Source organism: Schistocerca serialis, chromosome 6 (genome assembly GCF_023864345.2).
Source record: "Schistocerca serialis cubense isolate TAMUIC-IGC-003099 chromosome 6, iqSchSeri2.2, whole genome shotgun sequence".
NCBI classification, from domain to species: Eukaryota; Metazoa; Arthropoda; class Insecta; order Orthoptera; family Acrididae; genus Schistocerca; species Schistocerca serialis.
In genome coordinates this window covers 133,889,526-133,908,678 of record NC_064643.1, presented here as the reverse complement: position 1 = coordinate 133,908,678, position 19,153 = coordinate 133,889,526, and the positions used below count along the sequence as shown (strand labels likewise).

At 44.2% G+C, this 19,153-nt stretch overlaps 1 protein-coding gene across 2 annotated transcripts in view; it reads left to right on the top strand.

The window, feature by feature from the left end:
* Window positions 1-19,153, top strand: part of LOC126484624 (venom dipeptidyl peptidase 4-like) — a 348,388-nt gene that overhangs the window by 108,840 nt on the left and 220,395 nt on the right. For both annotated transcript variants that reach the window (XM_050108208.1, XM_050108207.1), the window contains exon 6: window positions 17,145-17,189. In XM_050108208.1, coding sequence (XP_049964165.1) covers window positions 17,145-17,189 — 45 coding nt within the window. The remainder of the gene's footprint in view (window positions 1-17,144; window positions 17,190-19,153) is intronic.

Sequence of the window (19,153 nt, the reverse complement as noted above, 5' to 3'; positions counted from 1 at the left end):
ATTCTACTCGTTTTTGTTTTGACAGGTAATGCCCATGCAGATTTGGAATATGTATCAATAATCATTAAAATATATTTTAATCCGTTATTCTCATATGAACATTCCCCCATATCTACAAGATCAGCTTGCCATAAGTCATCTAAACCTTTAATCATAACATGCCTACGAGGGTGTGTTTTGCGTGTTGGTTTGTGCAGTTCTCGAAGTGCTGTCTCCATACTTATTCGATGATACCTCTCTCTCTCTAAGCTCTGAGATTATTGAGACGACCTCATTCGAATGAGCTGTATTACCTGCAGCAGCTGATGCCATGAACAGCTGTAGCCGTTCTATTATTTCATTGGGGTCGTCATAATATGTATACTGAGGGATTCGATTGTTCACTCCTTTATGCTCAATATCAATACCATCACTGCTGCTGCTGTTGTTGTTTTCGCCTTCAAGTATTGGTTTTATAATGGTTTTACATTTCTTGTTGCTCAGGCCCTTTGCGATCTTATGTACATCAGTCATGTGCAGTATTTCACTGTACGTTTCCCTATCATTAATTGAATAATTAATAGGTTTTTTGGTAGGTTTTAGGAGATTAAGACTCATTAAGCCAGGTGTTCTCTCAAACCGCCTATCACCAACCGGTATTGTGTCATCAGTTACAGCTATAGGATGCGTACTCAACATGTACAGGGTTATTACAAATGATTGAAGCGATTTCACAGCTCTACAATAACTTTATTATTCGAGATATTTTCACAATTCTTCGCACACACATACAACAACTCAAAAAGTTTTTTAGGCATTCACAAATGTTCGATATGTGCCCCTTTAGTGATTTGGCAGACATCAAGCCGATAATCAAGTTCCTTCCACACTCGGCGCAGCATGTCCCCATCAATGAGTTCGAAAGCACCGTTGATGCGAGCTCGCAGTTCTGGCACGTTTCTTGGTAGAGGAGGTTTAAACACTGAATCTTTCACATAACCACACAGAAAGAAATCGCATGGAGTTAAGTCGGGAGAGCGTGGAGGCCATGACATGAATCGCTGATCATGATCTCCACCACGACCGATCCATCAGTTTTCCAATCTCCTGTTTAAGAAATGCCGAACATCATGATGGAAGTGCAGTGGAGCACCATCCTGTTGAAAGATGAAGTCGGCGCTGTCGGTCTCCAGTTGTGGCATGAGCCAATTTTCCAGCATGTCCAGATACACGTTTCCTGTAACGTTTTTTTCGCAGAAGAAAAAGGGGCCGTAAACTTTAAACCGTGAGATTGCACAAAACACGTTAACTTTTGGTGAATTGCGAATTTGCTGCACGAATGCGTGAGGATTCTCTACCGCCCAGATTCGCACATTTGTCTGTTCACATCATCATTAAGAAAAAATGTTGCTTCAATCACTGAAAACAAGTTTCGCACTGAACGCATCCTCTTCCATGAGCTGTTGCAACCGCGCCGAAAATTCAAAGCGTTTGACTTTGTCATCGGATGTCAGGGCTTGTAGCAATTGTAAACGGTAAGGCTTCTGCTTTAGCCTTGCCCGTAAGATTTTCCTAACCGTCGGCTTTGGTACGTTTAGCTCCCTGCTTGCTTTATTCGTATACTTCCGTGGCCTACGCGTGAAACTTGCCCGCACGCGTTCAACCGTTTCTTCGCTCACTGCAGGCCGACCCGTTGATTTCCCCTTACAGAGGCATCCAGAAGCTTTAAACTGCGCATACCATCGCCTAATGGAGTTAGCAGTTGGTGGATCTTTGTTGAACTTCGTCCTGAAGTGTCGTTGCACTGTTATGACTGACTGATGTGAGTGCATTTCAAGCACGACATACGCTTTCTCGGCTCCTGTCGCCATTTTGTCTCACTGCGCTCTCGAGCGCTCTGGCGGCAGAAACCTGAAGTGGGGCTTCAGCCGAACAAAACTTTATGAGTTTTTCTACGTGTCGTGACCATATGTCAATGAACGGGGCTACAGTGAATTTATGAAATCGCTTCAATCATTTGTAATAGCCCTGTATGGTCTTCCCCTGCCAACGCCGAATGTTCTATCTATCTGACCAGGGCAGGGGCATGACGGATAATGAATTCGTCAATGGCAACACCATCGTTATCGTGTGTTTTTGTTTTTACTGAGAGCTGTCAGAGAGATTCAGTAACCGGCTTAAAAGTCTCTCTCTTAGTATTTCCTGTCGATCAATATGCCCTACCCCAGCAAAGGTAATTTCTCACAAACTGCATTTCTCACGAACTGCTTTAGGCGCCTGAATCACTTTCTGCTTCGTTGACATCTCGATGTATACTAATCAGGCATCTCCGCAGCGTTAGGCTTTATACATCCGCTCATTTTCTTCTTCCTCTTACTATGTATCTGCTCCCCCTTCTCAACAACAAGGAACTCTACATCTATTTTCCCCTCAATAGCCTCGATCTTTTCAGTTAAGTCGGCTGCTTTCCTACCGATTCATTAACTAACTCATATAACGCGTTCACCATTCTCAGAAGAGTCTGGTAATACATCTCTAGTTCCCTGCGCATACCTCCAACTTTATACACAATAGCCTGAGTTTTCGCATTCATGTACAGGTGATTGTTCTGTCTGTGTACACCCATTCCCTCGGGTTGAGAGCTAGACATACGCGTCAGTCCAAATGCACTGTTTGGGAGGCGAAGTATAGCACTGTACTCGATTGTATCCAGTCACCTCCACATTCGGAGAGCGTTTGCTCGGTTTTCTGTATATCTGTGTATATCCATGTGTCGCGGATCGCTCTTCGACACCCACAACTTTTATCTAAAACATTTTCCTGTAACTCACCTCTATCCAGAGATATTCACCATTGTAGACTAAAATGGTCCACCCACTGTGCACATTCACTGAAGCGCCAAAGAAACTGGTATAGGCATGCGTATTCAAATAAAGACATATGTAAAGAGGCAGAATACGACGCTGCGGTAGGCAACGCCTGTGTTAGACAGCAAGTGTCTGATGTAGTTGTTAGATCAGTTATTGCTGCTACAATGGCTGGTTATCAAGATTTAAGTGAGTTTGAGCGTGGTGTTATAGTTGTCGCACGAGCGAAGGGACACAGCATCTCCGAGGTGCGATGAAGTGAGGATTTTCCCGTACGACCATTTCACGAGTACCATGAATATCAGGAATCCGGTAAAACATCAAATCTCCAAATCGTTGCGGCCGGAAAAAAATCATGCAGGAACGGGACCAACGACAACTGATGAGAATCGTTCCATGTGACAAAAGTGCAACCCTTCCGCAAACTTCTGCAGATTTCAATGCTGGGCTATCAACAAGTGTCAGAGAGCGAACGATACAACAAAACGCCATCCATATGGGCTTTTGGTGCCGAAGGCCCACTTATGTACCCTTGATGACTGCACAAAACAAAGCTTTAGCCCAACAACACCGACACTGGACTGTTGTTGACTGGGAACATGCTGAGTGGTCGGACGAATCTCGTTTCAAATTGCATCAAGCGGATGGACGTGCATGGTTATGCAGACAACTTCATGAGTCCATGGACCCTGCATGTCAGTACAGGACTGTTCAAGCTGGTAGAGACTCTGTAATGGTGTGGGGCACATGCATACGTAATCATTCTGTCTGATCACCTGCATCCATTCATGTTCTTTGTGCATTCCGACGGACTTGGGCAATTCCAGTAGAACAATGCGACACCCCACACGTCCAGAATTGCTACAGATTGGTTCCACGAACACTCTTCTGAATCTAAACACTTCCGCTGGCCACAAAACTCTCCAAACATGAACATTATTGAGCATATCTGGGATGTCTTGCAACGTGCTGTTCGGAAGAGATCTTGACCCACTTGTACTCTTGAGGATTCATGGACAGCTCCACAGGATTCATAGTGTCAATTCCCTCCAGCACTACTTCAGACCTCAGTCGAGTCCAGACCAAGTCGTGTTGCGGCACTTCTCTGTGCTCGCGGGGGCCGTACACGATATTAAGCAGGTGTACCAGTTTCTTTGGCTCTTCAGAAACGCGTAAATTGTACATGAACAGTCTACACACCAATGAAAGGAGCAAGTGTCAAAGTTTTTTTACCACACGTTGTAAATATTCATTGTGTCTTCCTTTGCTACATGAGAAACATCCAGTGGTAGCCAAACTCATCCCACACCCCGAGAAGCATGTTTTGTGTTACAGAGTTCACCGCAGCAGTGAGTTGGTTCCATATGTCAGCAAGAGTTGTTGATAGTGGTGTGATGAAAACAGCCTCCTCAACATAGCCTCACGAGAGAAAGTCACAGGGCTACAAGTCCTAGACGTTTGTAACGGGAGTTTACGAACACACTGTAGAGTAAACAGTACGTCAGCCGAAACAGCACCGGGACATAACGCTGCGGCCGCCATACACGGACTGATTGGATATCAAAACGTAGGCCTCGAGCCAAGCGGGGCATGCGCGAAAGCATGAACAACATCCGACCTTGAGTAAATGTTTGGGAACCGGGCATACAAAAATAAACGTACTAATAGCGACTGTCAATTGAATAGCTTAATGATTACAAAGAATCCGCCTCGACTGCAAACAGCAACCGGATGCTGACCTAGGTTTAGGCGCGGATAACCACGCCTTCTTCGGAACACACTAAAACTATGAACTGTCTAAAGAGGCATGGTCCAACATTAATAGAGAACTCCCAAAAGGGCAAAAGACTCACATAAAATGTAAAATAAACGGTACGTGCATACCATGTCAATAGCTGTATTTAGCTCAAACTGTAACCTAATTTCAGTTTAATTTTCACATATACAGACATCCGCACCGAAACCTATGTCAACATCCGGTTTCTATTTGCGATCGAGGAGGATTCTTTATAAACATTAAATTATTCACGATTGCTGACGCGTTGCAATGTTAAAAGTTCTCAAATTGAATAACTTATAGGTATAAGACTAAAAGCCTAGAATCTCTTGTGAGCAGTTTATAAACGTAACATTTAGAACTGAAAATTCTTAAAAATTGTTATAGTTTCTTTAAATTTTTTTTATGAAAAGCAAGGTGAAGATTTTGATATCTTGGAAGAGCTGGACATCTTTCGAGCGTTAAGAAGATCTTAAAACTAAACATTGAATTCTCAAGCTGAGTTAAGGCATGGAGCCATTCCGGCTAACTTTGATTGCTTCATCCGCCCTCTCTCCCTTACCTCCTCTTTCTTGGTGCCTTTACTATAGCTGTTACCCCCTTTTAAATGTTCTTTCTAAAAAAAGTTACGAATTTTCAATTCCAAATGTTATGTTTATAGTTGAGCACAAGAGATTCTACGCTTTTATTCTTATATGTATAAGTTATTCAATTCACAGTTGCCAGCCATTTCCTTTAAGACGGAGGTTATTCACACTTCTGCGCGTGTGCAGCTTCCCTCGGGGCCCAACGTTCTAATATACAGTCAGTCCGTGTATCGCAGTCGCAGTGTTCCGTCCCTGCGCGGTTTCAGCTGACGTGCTGTTTGCTCTATACTGATTCTCCCCTCTTTCCCGTGCATTTTATTGTCTTTTCTCGTGTCTCATTTGTTCATTGGTCCCAGTATCACACACTGTTTTTTAATCCACGACTATCGCTTTTTGCGAAATTTCACAAAATTTTAAAGAAAAGGCTGGGAACGGACTGAAACGTGGTGTGACCACTTAATATGAGTTTTGACCTTTTGAATACTTTTTGTCACTGTCATATTGTCTTTGCATTAATTTTTTACGGCCTTTCATCTTTTTATCCAGATTTGCACCTGATAAAGTAAATTGAAATTACGCAACCGGTCCTGCCTGTAATAAAGGGTTTACAATAGCTGCAGCGGTATTTATTCAACAAACAGCAGTTTTACTGTGCATGCCCATTCAATAAACTGTTATGTCTTTTTTTTGTGTTGTCGTTGTTGATAGCAGCTTCGTATATGGGGCCTTTCTGCACGATTTCCTGCGCTGATCACTATACAGTGGCACCATTAGAGTACTGACATGTCTGCTCATCTTGAGAATTAGAACCAGATATCTGATATACAGGGTGAGTCAAAATGGCTCTGAGCACTATGGGACTCAACTGCTGAGGTCATTAGTCCCCTAGAACTTAGAACTAGGTAAACCTAACTAACCTAAGAACATCACAAACATCCATGCCCGAGGCAGGATTCGAACCTGCGACCGTAGCGGTCTTGCGGTTCCAGACTGCAGCGCCTTTAACCGCACGGCCACTTCGGCCGGCCCAGGGTGAGTCACCTAACGTTACCGCTGGATATATTTCGTAAACCATATCAAATACTGACGAACCGATTCCACAGACCGAGCGTGAGGAGAGGGGCTAGTGTAATTGTTTAATACAAACCATACAAAAATGCACGGACGTATGTTTTTTAACACAAACCTACGTTTTTTTTTAATGGAACCACATTAGTTTTGTTAGCACATCTGAACATATAAACAAATACGTAATCAGTGCCGTTTGTTCCATTGTAAAATGTTAATTACATCCGGAGATATTGTAACCTAAAGATGACGCTTGAAACCTCCGACGTTCAGTTGCGTGTTGTAACAAACACGGGTCACGGTCGGCGAGCAGCATCTGCAGGTACATGTTTACGATGACGACTGTGTTTACGAGTGTGGCTGTAGCGCACTGTTGTGGTTTGGTCTAGCTGTCGCAGTGTCCGCATGTAGCGCTTGCTGCTATTGTTATTCTGCATTCGTCTCCGCACGCAGACCAACTGTAGTACACAGTGTTACCAGACGTCTGTGATAGTGTAGTGTTGTAGGAACTGTGACCATGGTGTATTCGAACTCTGAAAAGGTGGAGATGATACTCATCTATGACGAGTGCCGACGAAATGCAGCTGAAGCCTGCAGGGTGTATGCAGAACGGTACCCGGACAGAGAGCATCCAACGTGCCGCACATTGCAAAACATCTACCGCCAACTGTATGCAGCAGGTATGGTCGTAGCACGCAAACGGGTCCGTAACAGGCCCGTCACAGGAGAAGCGGGTGCAGTTGGTGTGTTAGCTGCTGTTGCCATGAACCCACACATGAGTACACGGGACATTGCGAGAGCCGGTGGACTGAGTCAAAGTAGTGTCATGCGCATACTGCATCGTCACCGCTTTCACCCGTTTCATGTGTCGCTACATCAGCAATTACACGGTGATGATTTTAATCATCGAGTGCAATTCTGTCAATGGGCATTAACAGAGAATGCGTTGCAGTTCTACCTGTTTACCGATGAAGCGGGTTTCACAAACCACGGGGCAGTGAATCTACGGAACATGCATTACTGGTCCGTGGACAATCCCCGGTGGCTCAGACAGGTTGAGCGACAGCGACCGTGGACTGTAAATGTATGGTGCGGAATCATTGGCGACCACCTCATTGGTCCTCACTTCATTGCAGGGGCCCAAACAGCTGCAACATACATCGCGTTTCTACAGAATGATCTGCCAACGTTGCTCGAAGATGTCCCACTGGAAACGCGCCGACGTATGTGGTATCAGCATGATGGCGCACCTGCACATTCCGCAATTAACACTAGGCTGACCCTTGACAGGATGTTCGACGGGCGTTTCATAGGACGTGGAGGACGCATAAATTGGCCAGCCCGTTCTCCTGATCTTACACCTCTGGACTTCTTTCTGTGGGGTACGTTAAAGGAGAATGTGTACCGTGATGTGCCTACAACCCCAGAGGATATGAAACAACGTATTGTGGCAGCCTGCGGCGACATTACACCAGATGTACTGCGGCGTGTACGACATTCATTACGTCAGAGATTGCAATTGTATGCAGCAAATGATGGCCACCACATTGAACATCTATTGGCCTGACATGTCGGGACACACTCTATTCCACTCCGTAATTGAAACCGGAAACCACGTGTGTACGTGTACATCACACCTCATGGTAACGTACATGTGCGTCAGTGAAAAAGACCAATAAAAAGGTGTTTGAATGTGGACGTAATGTGCTGTTCCAGTCTCTTCTGTACCTAAGGTCCATCACCGTTCCCTTTGGATCCCTACGTAATTCGGTGCTCACCGATACACACGATCGAACAGTGGAGGAGTGGTACTCAAGCGTCAACTTTAGGTTACAATATCTCCGGATGTAATTAACATTTTACAATGCAACAAACGGCACTGATTACGTATTTGTTTATATGTTCAGATGTGCTAACAAAACTAACGGGGTTCCATTTAAAAAACGTAGGTTTGTGTTAAAAAACATACTTCCGTGCATTTTGGATGGTTTGTATTACACTAGCCCCGTAGGTTTGTGTTAAAAAACATACTTCCGTGCATTTTTGTATGGTTTGTATTACACTGGCCCCTCTCCTCACGTTCGGTCTGTGGAATCGATTCGTCAGTATTTGATGTGGTTTACGAAATATATCCAGCGGTAATGTTAGGTGACTCACCCTGTATATATTCTCGGTCGACGTGCAATATCAGGTTTGGATAATTTCCGCTGGACGGAGAAAGGTGAAGGGGTGCGCCTCAGTCCCTGCTTTAAGGAAAAATAACGAAAAATTCCATAAAATATTATTTACTTTTTACTTCAAATAGACTATTAAGCAATAACCGGTCAACCAATAACTTTCAACAGTGTTAATAATGTTGATGTATTATTTTGCTGATACTATTTACAACATTTAACAATATTCGGAAAAGGATAGATTTCTACTCACTGTAAAGATGACTCACTGAATTTTAGACAGGCACAATGGAAAGAGTGTTACACATTATAGCTTTGGGCCAAGGCCTTCTTCAGAAACTCATACACACACACACACAGACACACATACACACACACACACACACACACACACACACACATGCCTGCTATCATTTGCAGCTCCGACTGGAACGCGGTTGTCACATGAATGGCCATCTGGAGTGGGGTGAAGTAGGGGAAGCGGTAGCAGGGTGTGGGTGGGAGAAGAGCGCTGCCTGGTAGATTGTGCATGGACTAGATTGTAGCCTGGCAACACTGCATGGCATGGCGTTGGCAGGTGGGGTTTGAGGGGAAAACAAGTGGAGTGGGAAAGATGGGTACATTGGCAGAGGGTGGCACACAATGAGGGTGAACGATATGAAAAAGGAGGAAGTGTTGAGACAGAGGGCAGAAACTCTTGGATGGAGATGTGGGGACAGTAGGTTATCACACGTTGAGGCTAGGATAATTTGAGGAGCAGAGAATGTATTGTAAGGACTGCTCCCATCTGCATTTTTCAGAAAAGCTAGTGATGGAGGGGAGGATGCAGATGGCCTGGGTCGTGAATCAGCCAGTGGTATCAAGCATGTTATGTGTGGTGTCACCGCCAGACACCACACTTGCTAGGTGGTAGCCTATAAATCGGCCGCGGTCCGTTAGTATACGTCGGACCCGCGTGTCGCCACTATCAGTGATTGCAGACCGAGCGCCGCCACACGGCAGGTCTAGAGAGACTTCCTAGCACTCGCCCCAGTTGTACAACCGACTTTGCTAGCGATGGTTCACTGACAAAATACGCTCTCATTTGCCGAGACGGTAGTTAGCATAGCCTTCAGCTAAGTCATTTGCTACGACCTAGCAAGGCGCCATTAGCAGTTGCTATTGATCTTGTGATGCATGTACCGTCAGACCGTCGTTCACCATTAATGGATTAAAGTTAAGTATTCCATCAGCTACGTCCGCTTTTCTAAAGTCTAATTTCCCTGTCCTGTTCCAGACCTCACGCCAGCCAGCGTGAGCTAAAACGCGTGCCTTTCGGCTTCCTTTAGTATTCCTGAGTTGGCTCTCCAGCCAATCCACAACATTATGTTCTGTTGCAGCTTGGTTCACAGGGTGATCTACTTTGCTGTTGGTCATAGTCTGGCTGTGGCAGTTCATTCTCACAGACACCTCATTGGTAATCACAACATAAAAAAGCTGTGGAATCATTGCAACAGAGTTGGTATACGACACAGCTGCTCTCACAGGTGGCCAAGCCTTTATCAGGTAAGATTAGCCTGTGACAGGACTGGAATAGGAAGTGCCAGGTGGGTGGATTGGGCAGGTCTCACACCTTGGTCTTCCACATGGATATGATTCCTGTGGCAAGGGGTTGGGATGGACAAGGATGATGTGGAGGTTCGGTGGGTGACAGAACGCAACTTTAGGAGCGGTGGGAAGGAGCTGGGATAGGATATCGCTCGTTTTGGGACACAATAATAGATAATAAAAGCCTTGACAAAGGGGATGGTTCAGTTGTTCTAGTGTAGGGGTATATTGGGTGACGAAGGGGTCTTAGGGATGGTGGGAGGATTGGAGGTGTCTGGCAAAATGGCATGGGAAATTTGTTTGGCTGACTAGGTCTTAGGGATAGTGTGTGTCTGTGAAGGCCTTGGTGTGACTTTCAGCATACTGGGAAAGAGAGTTCTTGTCACTGCAAATACACTGTCTCTGGGTGGCCAGGCTGTATGGGAGGGATTTTTTGGTGTGGATGGGATGTGAGCTGTCAAAGTGCAGGCGTTCCTAGTGGTTGGTGAATTTAATGTGGACAGAGGATTGGATGGAATCATCGAGAGGAGGAGGTCAACATCCTGGAAGATGGTATTCTGGGTTGAGGAGAACAAGTAAAGTTAATAGGAGATAAGGTGCTGAGGTTAAAAAAAAATGGCTCTGAGCACTATGGGACTTAACTACTGAGGTCATCAGTCCCCTAGAACTTAGAAGTACTTAAACCTAACTAACCTAAGGACAACACACACATCAGTGCCCGACGCAGGATTCGAACCTGCGACCGTAGCGGTCGCGCGGCTCCAGACTGTAGTGCCCAGAACCGCTCGGCCACTCTGGCCGACATAGGGTGCTGAGGTCATGAAGGAATGAGGATATGGTGTCTTGGCCCTGAGTCCTGATCATAAAGATATTACCAGTGAACCTGAATCTTCCCAGGGGTTTAGGAGGCAAGGAAGGTTTCTCTAAATTACCCATAAACACGTTGGCATAGGAGGGTGCCATGCAGATGCTCATTGCTGTGCCACCAATTTAGTCATATCATATACCAGCTCTGCTGCGATCATTCCACAGTTTTTTATGTATATATGATTACGAACCTGCTGTCCACCAGGAATGAATGTCCACCACCAAACTATTATCAGGAGCAAAGTAGATCACACTGTGGCCCAACATGCTGAATATTACATTCTTGATTTCAGAGGCTACTTCACAACCCAGGCCATCTGGATCCTTCATTTCAGCACCAGCTTTTCTGCAATGCGCAGATGTTAGTTACCCTTACAACACATTCTCCGCGCCTCCTTGCCTCAACCTATGGTAACCTCCTTTCCCCACACCCTACACACCTCTGTTATCACTTCCTCCGTTTTCACATCCATCACGTTCATTGTGGGTCACCTTCTGCCAATGCATCTGCCTGTCCTGTCCCCTTCCCTACAACTCTCCTTTACCACTCCACTTGTTTCCCTCTCACACCCCACCTGCCGACGCTATGCTTGGCAGTCTCATCAGGCAGGTAGTTGCTGCATGCCCTACCAGACAGCATTCATGTTCCTCTATTCATCTCCCTTCCTCACCCCACTTCAGACTGCTGTTCACGTGACAGTCGAATTCTGGTTGGAGCTGCATGTGGTAGTGATCCTGTATGTTTTAGGTACGCTTGCTTGTGTGAATGTGTGTGTGTTTTCTTTGCTGAAGGAGGCCTTGGCCGAAGGCTATAGCGTTTGACGATCTTTCATTTTGCTTGACTGCATCTCAGTGGGTCATCTTCACAGTGAGTAGTAATCTATCCTTTTCCTATGATATTCCAATGTGGAGTATCCAATGTTTGATTACGCAGAACATTAGTAAGACAAATACGATGAATAATTAAATTTTATTTTGAAAATTTTATTCTTTGATAAGGTCTTTTTATATGCACTGATCTAAAACTTACTGACTAACCAGACCTAATATGATTCAGAAGGTGGCGAAATACGTTGTGGAATACTACTGTCGAAACCTTAAGAATTAGCGCAATAGCTATCGTAAACTTAACTGCAGCATACTACTCTTTTCTGGATCAATATCTGTCATACCAACCTTGTAGTCAAACACCTAAACTAGACAATGAGAACTGTAATTGGAACTTTTTACGGGTTTACTTAACAGCTGTTTTGTTTAACATTTAAATCTAAAGAGGGTGGAAGGGCTGACCCAATAAAGTGAACATTTCAGTTCCAGTGAGTTTATTAACTACCCAAAATAATCTCACATCAAATTTGACAGACACCACTTAGGCAGGATTATTTACGAGACATTCATTACATAAATCATAAGCAAGTTAATAAATAACTTTAACAAACAACTCTACTTAAGACACATTACTTAGGACCCTTTCAGTTCCAAACTTTAACATTAGATGTAGCCCACGATTTCCCACCAAAATTGACAGAAGCCACTGAGGCTGAATTTAACTATAACTTTAACAAACAACTCTAGTTAAGACACATTATTTAAGACCCTTTCAATTCCAAACTTTAACACTACATGGAAAATAAGAGTTGACACAAAGCCTCAACCTTAACACGAATATTTAAAACGTATTTATTGAACTTAACTGGGGCAATCTTGCAGAGCAAAGTCGAAATTATTAAAATACCCATTGACTTATAAGATGGACTTTTAGGGCATAGAAAGCTACAATTTTGTACAATGATAAATGTGTAACAACAGGAGCAAGGTCCAAGCAACTACGAACGGTGGAACCGACTGAGCGAAGTAATACTTAACTTCAAATCAAGACGTGACTCCGTTAGCAACCCCACGTCAAGTAGACCACCAAAATCTGAACCAAGCAAACGCTACCGAAGAATAACACACCAGCTCAGGCGAAGTCCACCGCCCATAAACCAAACTTGTAATCTAAACGGAAGCTCTGCGCTTCGGTTGACTGCTGCCTCAGCTCACTGAAACACAGACCACACCCAACAACAAAACGCAGAGAAACCTTTCTGAACCTTAACATTTGAGATTGGCCATTAAATTAACTTTATAACATCCAGGCTAAACGACAACTAATTTCATTAGGAAGTGCTTTCTTTAAGTGAAACAGTACTTCGTAAACAAACACTAAGAGTGGGAAATGAAATGACTCACGAGAACCGGCACTCACTAGATCTTAATGACACACATCTGCAAATACATCAATATTATGCAGAAGCAGAGCACACGCTTAGTAGGAGGCCTCAAATGAAATCGAGCAATAATCACATCACATGTCGTGCAACGTCTTACTGTACCAAGAGCGATCAAAATCATAGTTAACTAAGCGCTCTTAGTCATTAGCGTACTTAACTAGGTGTCTCGATGCTGGGGCATCGCAAGACCATAACAGCGTATCCCTTCAAGGAAGCAGGCACATCCACAGCTCACGAGATTGCCGGAGAATGCACAGCGCCGGCCAACTCCAGTACAACCACGTGACAACCGCCGCCCGGCCTCAGGTACGCCGTCTTCGCTTCTGTCCACCAGCCAATCACCGACTCGCGCTCTGCTGTGTTCCGTTCTCAAGCGTTGTGTCCTCTCTTCCTACTCGCGGTCGCCACTCCATTATATCTGGAGTCGGCCCAAGCCCAAAGACAAACCTCTGCACAAGGAAATCGATCGTACTCCTGTCAGAGATACTACTGGTGCCAACTCCCGCCACGGCTGACAACTATTAGTGGTTACCCTTACCGAATAACATTGCATCTCTGCAAACTAGACGACCGGCAGGCCTCAAATCACAGTTGGAAAAATGTAATGCCAACCTACCCTTCGCAGTCATGTTCCTGCAGATTTCCTTAAACGGCAGCAACTGAGACTGAAGTCCAGACATTCACCTGTAGCACTCGCCAACCTACTGCTGACCGACCCAACTCTGCAGGTACCTGGATTTTCCCTTCCCAGAGGACAGTGGTGCAACATTACCAGGATTCGCACAAACCGTGGTACTTGCAACAAGAGCCTGGCTCAGTGGGCAGCTTCAGAATGCTCTCGATGTGACCAATGTGGGGCTGAAGAGCAAATAACTGCTTCAATATATTTTTCAGTGGTATGTTACAAGACATCCACGACTGCACCAGCGAAGCATTGGAATGGATGGTTCATACTGACGTGTGTTTGTGAGAAAAAAGTGCAATAGGCGAAGTAGATATTTCTAACTTTAAGTTTTCAATAGCAATTATATTTTTTATGTTATTATTGCAATGTGCTCAAGTTCATTCGAATAAATAAATAAAGAATATGCCTTGGAAACCTACAGGGTAATTATAATTACACTTTCAAACTGCTGCAGAAATAACACCTCTGGTCAGAATGACGGCAAATCGCAACGGAATATTATCGAAGAAGGTGGAAAACGTACGGCAGAAGAAAAATAAATACTTACAAATTCAATAGATGGCACTGTAAGCATCATAATTTAATGGTGGTTGACTGCAAATGAATGAATCATACAACTATCAAACGTTCAAATGTGTGTGAAATCTTATGGGACTTAACTGCTAAGGTCATCAGTCCATACGGTTCTGGCGCTGCAGTCCGGAACCGCGGGACTGCTACGGTCGCAGGTTCGAGTCCTGCCTCGGGCATGGGTGTGTGTGATGGCCTTAGGTTAGTTAGGTTTAAGTAGTTCTAAGTTCTAGGGGACTTATGACCTAAGATGTTGAGTCCCATAGTGCTCAGAGCCATTTGAACCATTTGAACCATCAGTCCATAAGCTTACACACTACTTAACCTAAATTATCCTAAGGACAAACACACACACACAGCCATGCCCGAGGGAGGACTCGAACCTCCGCCGGGACCACCTGCACAGTCCATGACTGCAGCGCCTTAGACCGTTCGGCTAATCCCGCGTGACGTACAACTATCCCTAAGGTGTACATTTGACGTTAAACAAACTGTACTACTCAGTGTGCATGGGTGTACAGGTGTGATACTGTTAGGTATGTAAGCCCATCCACCACGGCAAGGTTATATCACATCGGATGGGAAAATTCGGTTTTTAATTGTCCTTAGGCCAAAAACAGCTTAAAAACCCTCTCACACATCGGTTTTTAGTTCTCCTGAGGCCAAAAACCGCAAAAAAGCATGAATCACATAGGTTTTTAATTGTCCTGAGGCCAAAAACCGTATAAATATCATCAATCAAAATCAAATCAGATTATTAATTTCCATGTGACTGGCGCAAAACATGTTCAGTATGCTGTCCACCGTTTTCTGCAACAAGTTGAAATCGAGAAACAGCGTGTTCCACAACTGATCGAAGTGTTTCCGCGGTCACATTCAGAATGTGTTGCGCAATGCGTGCCTTCAATGCAGCTAAGTTAGCATCGGAACACTGAACACAACATCTTTCAGATAGCCCCACAGCCAGAAGTCACACGGGTTAAGATCAGGTGACCGGGACGGTCAGGCTGTAGAGAAATGGCGGCTGATAATTCTAGTATTTCCGAAGTGGCGCTGCAGCAGCTGCTTAACTGGATTTTCAATGCGCGGTGGTACGCCATCTTGGATAAAAATGATCCCATCCACACACTGTTGGAGAGCTGGAATAACGTGATTGCGCAAAAGACACCCATAGCGCTTACTAGTGACGGTCCAGGTAACAGAACCGGAAGCATCTCTTCGAAAAAATATGGGCCTATGACAAATGATGCCGTAAACTCGTACCACACAGTGACCATTTCAGGATAAAGTAGTACTGGTTGATTTGCGTGTGGATTTTCCGTTGCCCATATTCGACAATTCTGTGTATTGACATATCCTGTCAGATGGAAGTGGGCTTCGTCTGTCCACAAAATCTTCCACTGCACATCATTGTCCACTTCCACGCAATCAAGAAATTCTAAAGCAAAGGTCTTTCTTGCCGGCACGTCAACAGGAAGAAACACGTGCGCATGGGTAATTTTTAATGGATGAGCAAGAAGGATGTTTCTTAGGATTTTACTCACCGTGCTCAAGGGTATGTCCAAAAATGGTTGAAATAGCTCTGAGCACTATGGGACTTAACATCTGACGTCATCAGTCCCCTAGAACTTAGAACTACTTAAACCTAACTAACCTATAGACATCACACAGATCCATGCCCGAGGCAGGATTCGAACCTGCGACCGTAGCGGTCGCGCGGTTCCAGACTGAAGCGCCTAGAACCGCTCGGTCACACAGGCCGGTCGGTATGTCCAATTTGCGGGCAATTCTCCGTGCACTATAAGTTTGCACACCACCACTCGTCTCCACCTGCATTGCTGTGGCCACTGCTTACACTGACGTCGAATCAATTCGTTTCCTCTCTCTACCACATTGCACACCAAAAGAACCTGTCTTTTCGAATTTCCGAATTATTTTCTCCAGACCCATGGCAATCATCGGACCAACGCCTTTTTTTTTCAAACCTTTCAGTGTCCGTAACTTCTGCAGAGCGACGTGTGCACAGTCATCATTCTTGTAATACAGCTTTACAAGAAGAGGGCGATCTTTCATTGAGACAGTCATGGCGAACCTCGCAGACGCGAAAGAAGGAAAAGCCGTGTACCCGGCGTGTTATACCAACTTTAATGGGTCGTGCGCAGGACAGGTATTTTCATTTACGTATTGTAACCCATACAAGGTCATCTATTGATCACTTTAAACACTGTTTTTTTTCTTCTGGCATACGTTTTCCCACTTCTCCGAAAATATTGCGTTGCAATTTGACGTCATTCGACCAGTTATGTTATTTATACAGCGTTTTGAAATTTAATTGTAATCACCCTGTACGCCGATACATAGGTGCATCCTGGATTACTTGCTGCTTCTGTTTCTCGTTTTACGTAAACTATTTATTGTACTCTCCATGTGTTTGCCAACTCTCTCGGCTGGATCATTTACAAATTCCAGTCTATTAAATATGTGTAGAGAGACTGTGGAAATTTCATTTCCATTAGACTGGGAAACAATTTTTTAAAGAATGTGACACACAGATCAATTCTGTTAATAATGGGATTTGTTTCTAATGAAAAAGAAACAATTCTTTTTTACTAATTTGTGGGATGTGATCGATTCCTATTACAGCTGTTTTAACATCTTTCTATGATGGTTCTGTCACGAACTACGCTGATCATTTTTATTTTTGTTTCAGAAGGGAAAATAAGATCCTTGGCAGAAGACAGAAAACAGGAGACAGGTATGATAAGTAATTAATTTTTTTTATAAAACCTCCCGGTATATATTATAATCGACAATCTGATTATTTTAATGTTTTGAAGAAATAAGGAGTTCAGATACTCTGCTTCGGTTTCGAAAAGCACACAGAATCATGCTTTGACACACACTGTGATAAGGACAGTTTGCATTTTCTCCTTGACGTGATTCTTCAAATTCATCACGAACATAAAAAGTTTTGAGCAGTAAACAGCTTTCGCTATCTATCTTGCATGAGATGATGCTTCCACCAGAGAAACCACAATTAATTCTAATTCATCAATATTGTCTTCTCTAGGTTGCTGTTCTCTGAAGGAAAAGTCGAGGATCAACTTGATACAAACATTCCTTGACTTTGCGTGCCGAATTCCGGGTTATAAACATAATTCATTAACATTAATTACGGAACTAGTGTCTTGAAATATTTTTCAGGATTGGTGTAGTAATTCCTGTGGTTTTTATAACCCGTCTTGTCTTCAAAATTCGTGTTTCTTACACCTCCAAGATAAATATGAGAGATTTTTCGAAAATAGTTAAAACACATGCAACTCTAAAAGATCCAGTATTTGACGCAGTTGCGTAAAAACTAATGCTTAACACAGGACTGAAAACTCTATTCAGTGGATGCTTCATAGACAACTTTTGCCTGTTCTTTCCTGTAGTAACTTAAAAGATCGAAACATTCGTAAAATTAACAGCATAGAGTGATTAACGAACATTTCTTTCTTCCATTTTCAAATATGTTTATGTGCAAAATTTATAAGCAAAGAAATACATGACAACGTAATATATGAATTTCGTATTCGCTTCGTTCATCGCTCTTCGTGGCTGTCTGCTCGCTCAGAAATTCTCTTTCTCAAGTAACCGATGACAGATTCCATGCTTGAACATCAGCTCTTTCTTTTCAGCTGTTGTCTCACCAAAAACGGCTATCTTCTACACTGAAGAACCAAAGACACTGGTACACCTGCCTAATATCGTGTAGGGCCCTCGCGAGCACGCAGAAGTGCCGCAACACGAAGTGGCGTGGACGCGACTAATGTCTGAAGTAGTACTGGAGCAGTGCTGTCCATAAATCCGTAAGATTACGAGGGGTAGAGATCTCTTCTAAACAGCACGTTGCAAGGCATCGCAGATATGGTCAATAATGTTTATGTCTGGAGTTCGGTGGCCAGCGGAAGTGTTTAAACTCAGAAGAGTGTTCCTGGAGCCACTCTGTAGCAATTCTGGACGTGTGGGGTGTCGGATTGTCCTGCTGGAAATGCCCAAGTCCGACGGAATGCACAATGGGCATGAATGGATGCAGGTCATTAGAAAGGATGTTAATGTGCGTGTCAGCTGTCAGAGTCATATATAGACGTATCAGGGGTCATATATCAATTCAACTCCACACGCCCCACACCATTACAGAGCCTTCGGCTCCGAAAGCCCATATCGATGATATTTCGTTGAATCTTTCGCACGCTGTCGCTTGTTGATGGCCCAGCATTGAAATCTACAGCAATTTGCTGAAGGATTGCACTTCTGTCACGCTGAACGATTCTCTTCAGTCGTCGTTGGTGCCGTTCTTGTAGGATCTTTTTCCGGCAGCAGTGATGTCGGAGATTTGATGTTTTACCACATTCCTGTTATTCGCGGTACACTCGTAAAATAATCGTACGGGAAGATCACCACTTCATCGCTACCTCGGAGATGCCGTTTCCCATCGCTCAGCCGGCCGAGGTGGCCGAGCGGTTCTAGGCGCTACAGTCTGGAACCGCGCGACCGCCTGCCTCGGGCATGGCTGTGTGTGATGTCCTTAGGTTAGTTAGGTTTAAGTAGTTCTAAGTTCTAGGGGACTGATGACCTCAGAAGGTAAGTCCCATAGTGCTCAGAGTCATTTTTTCCCCCCATCGCTCGTGCGCCTACTGTAACTCTACTTTCAGACTCACTTAAATCTTGATAACC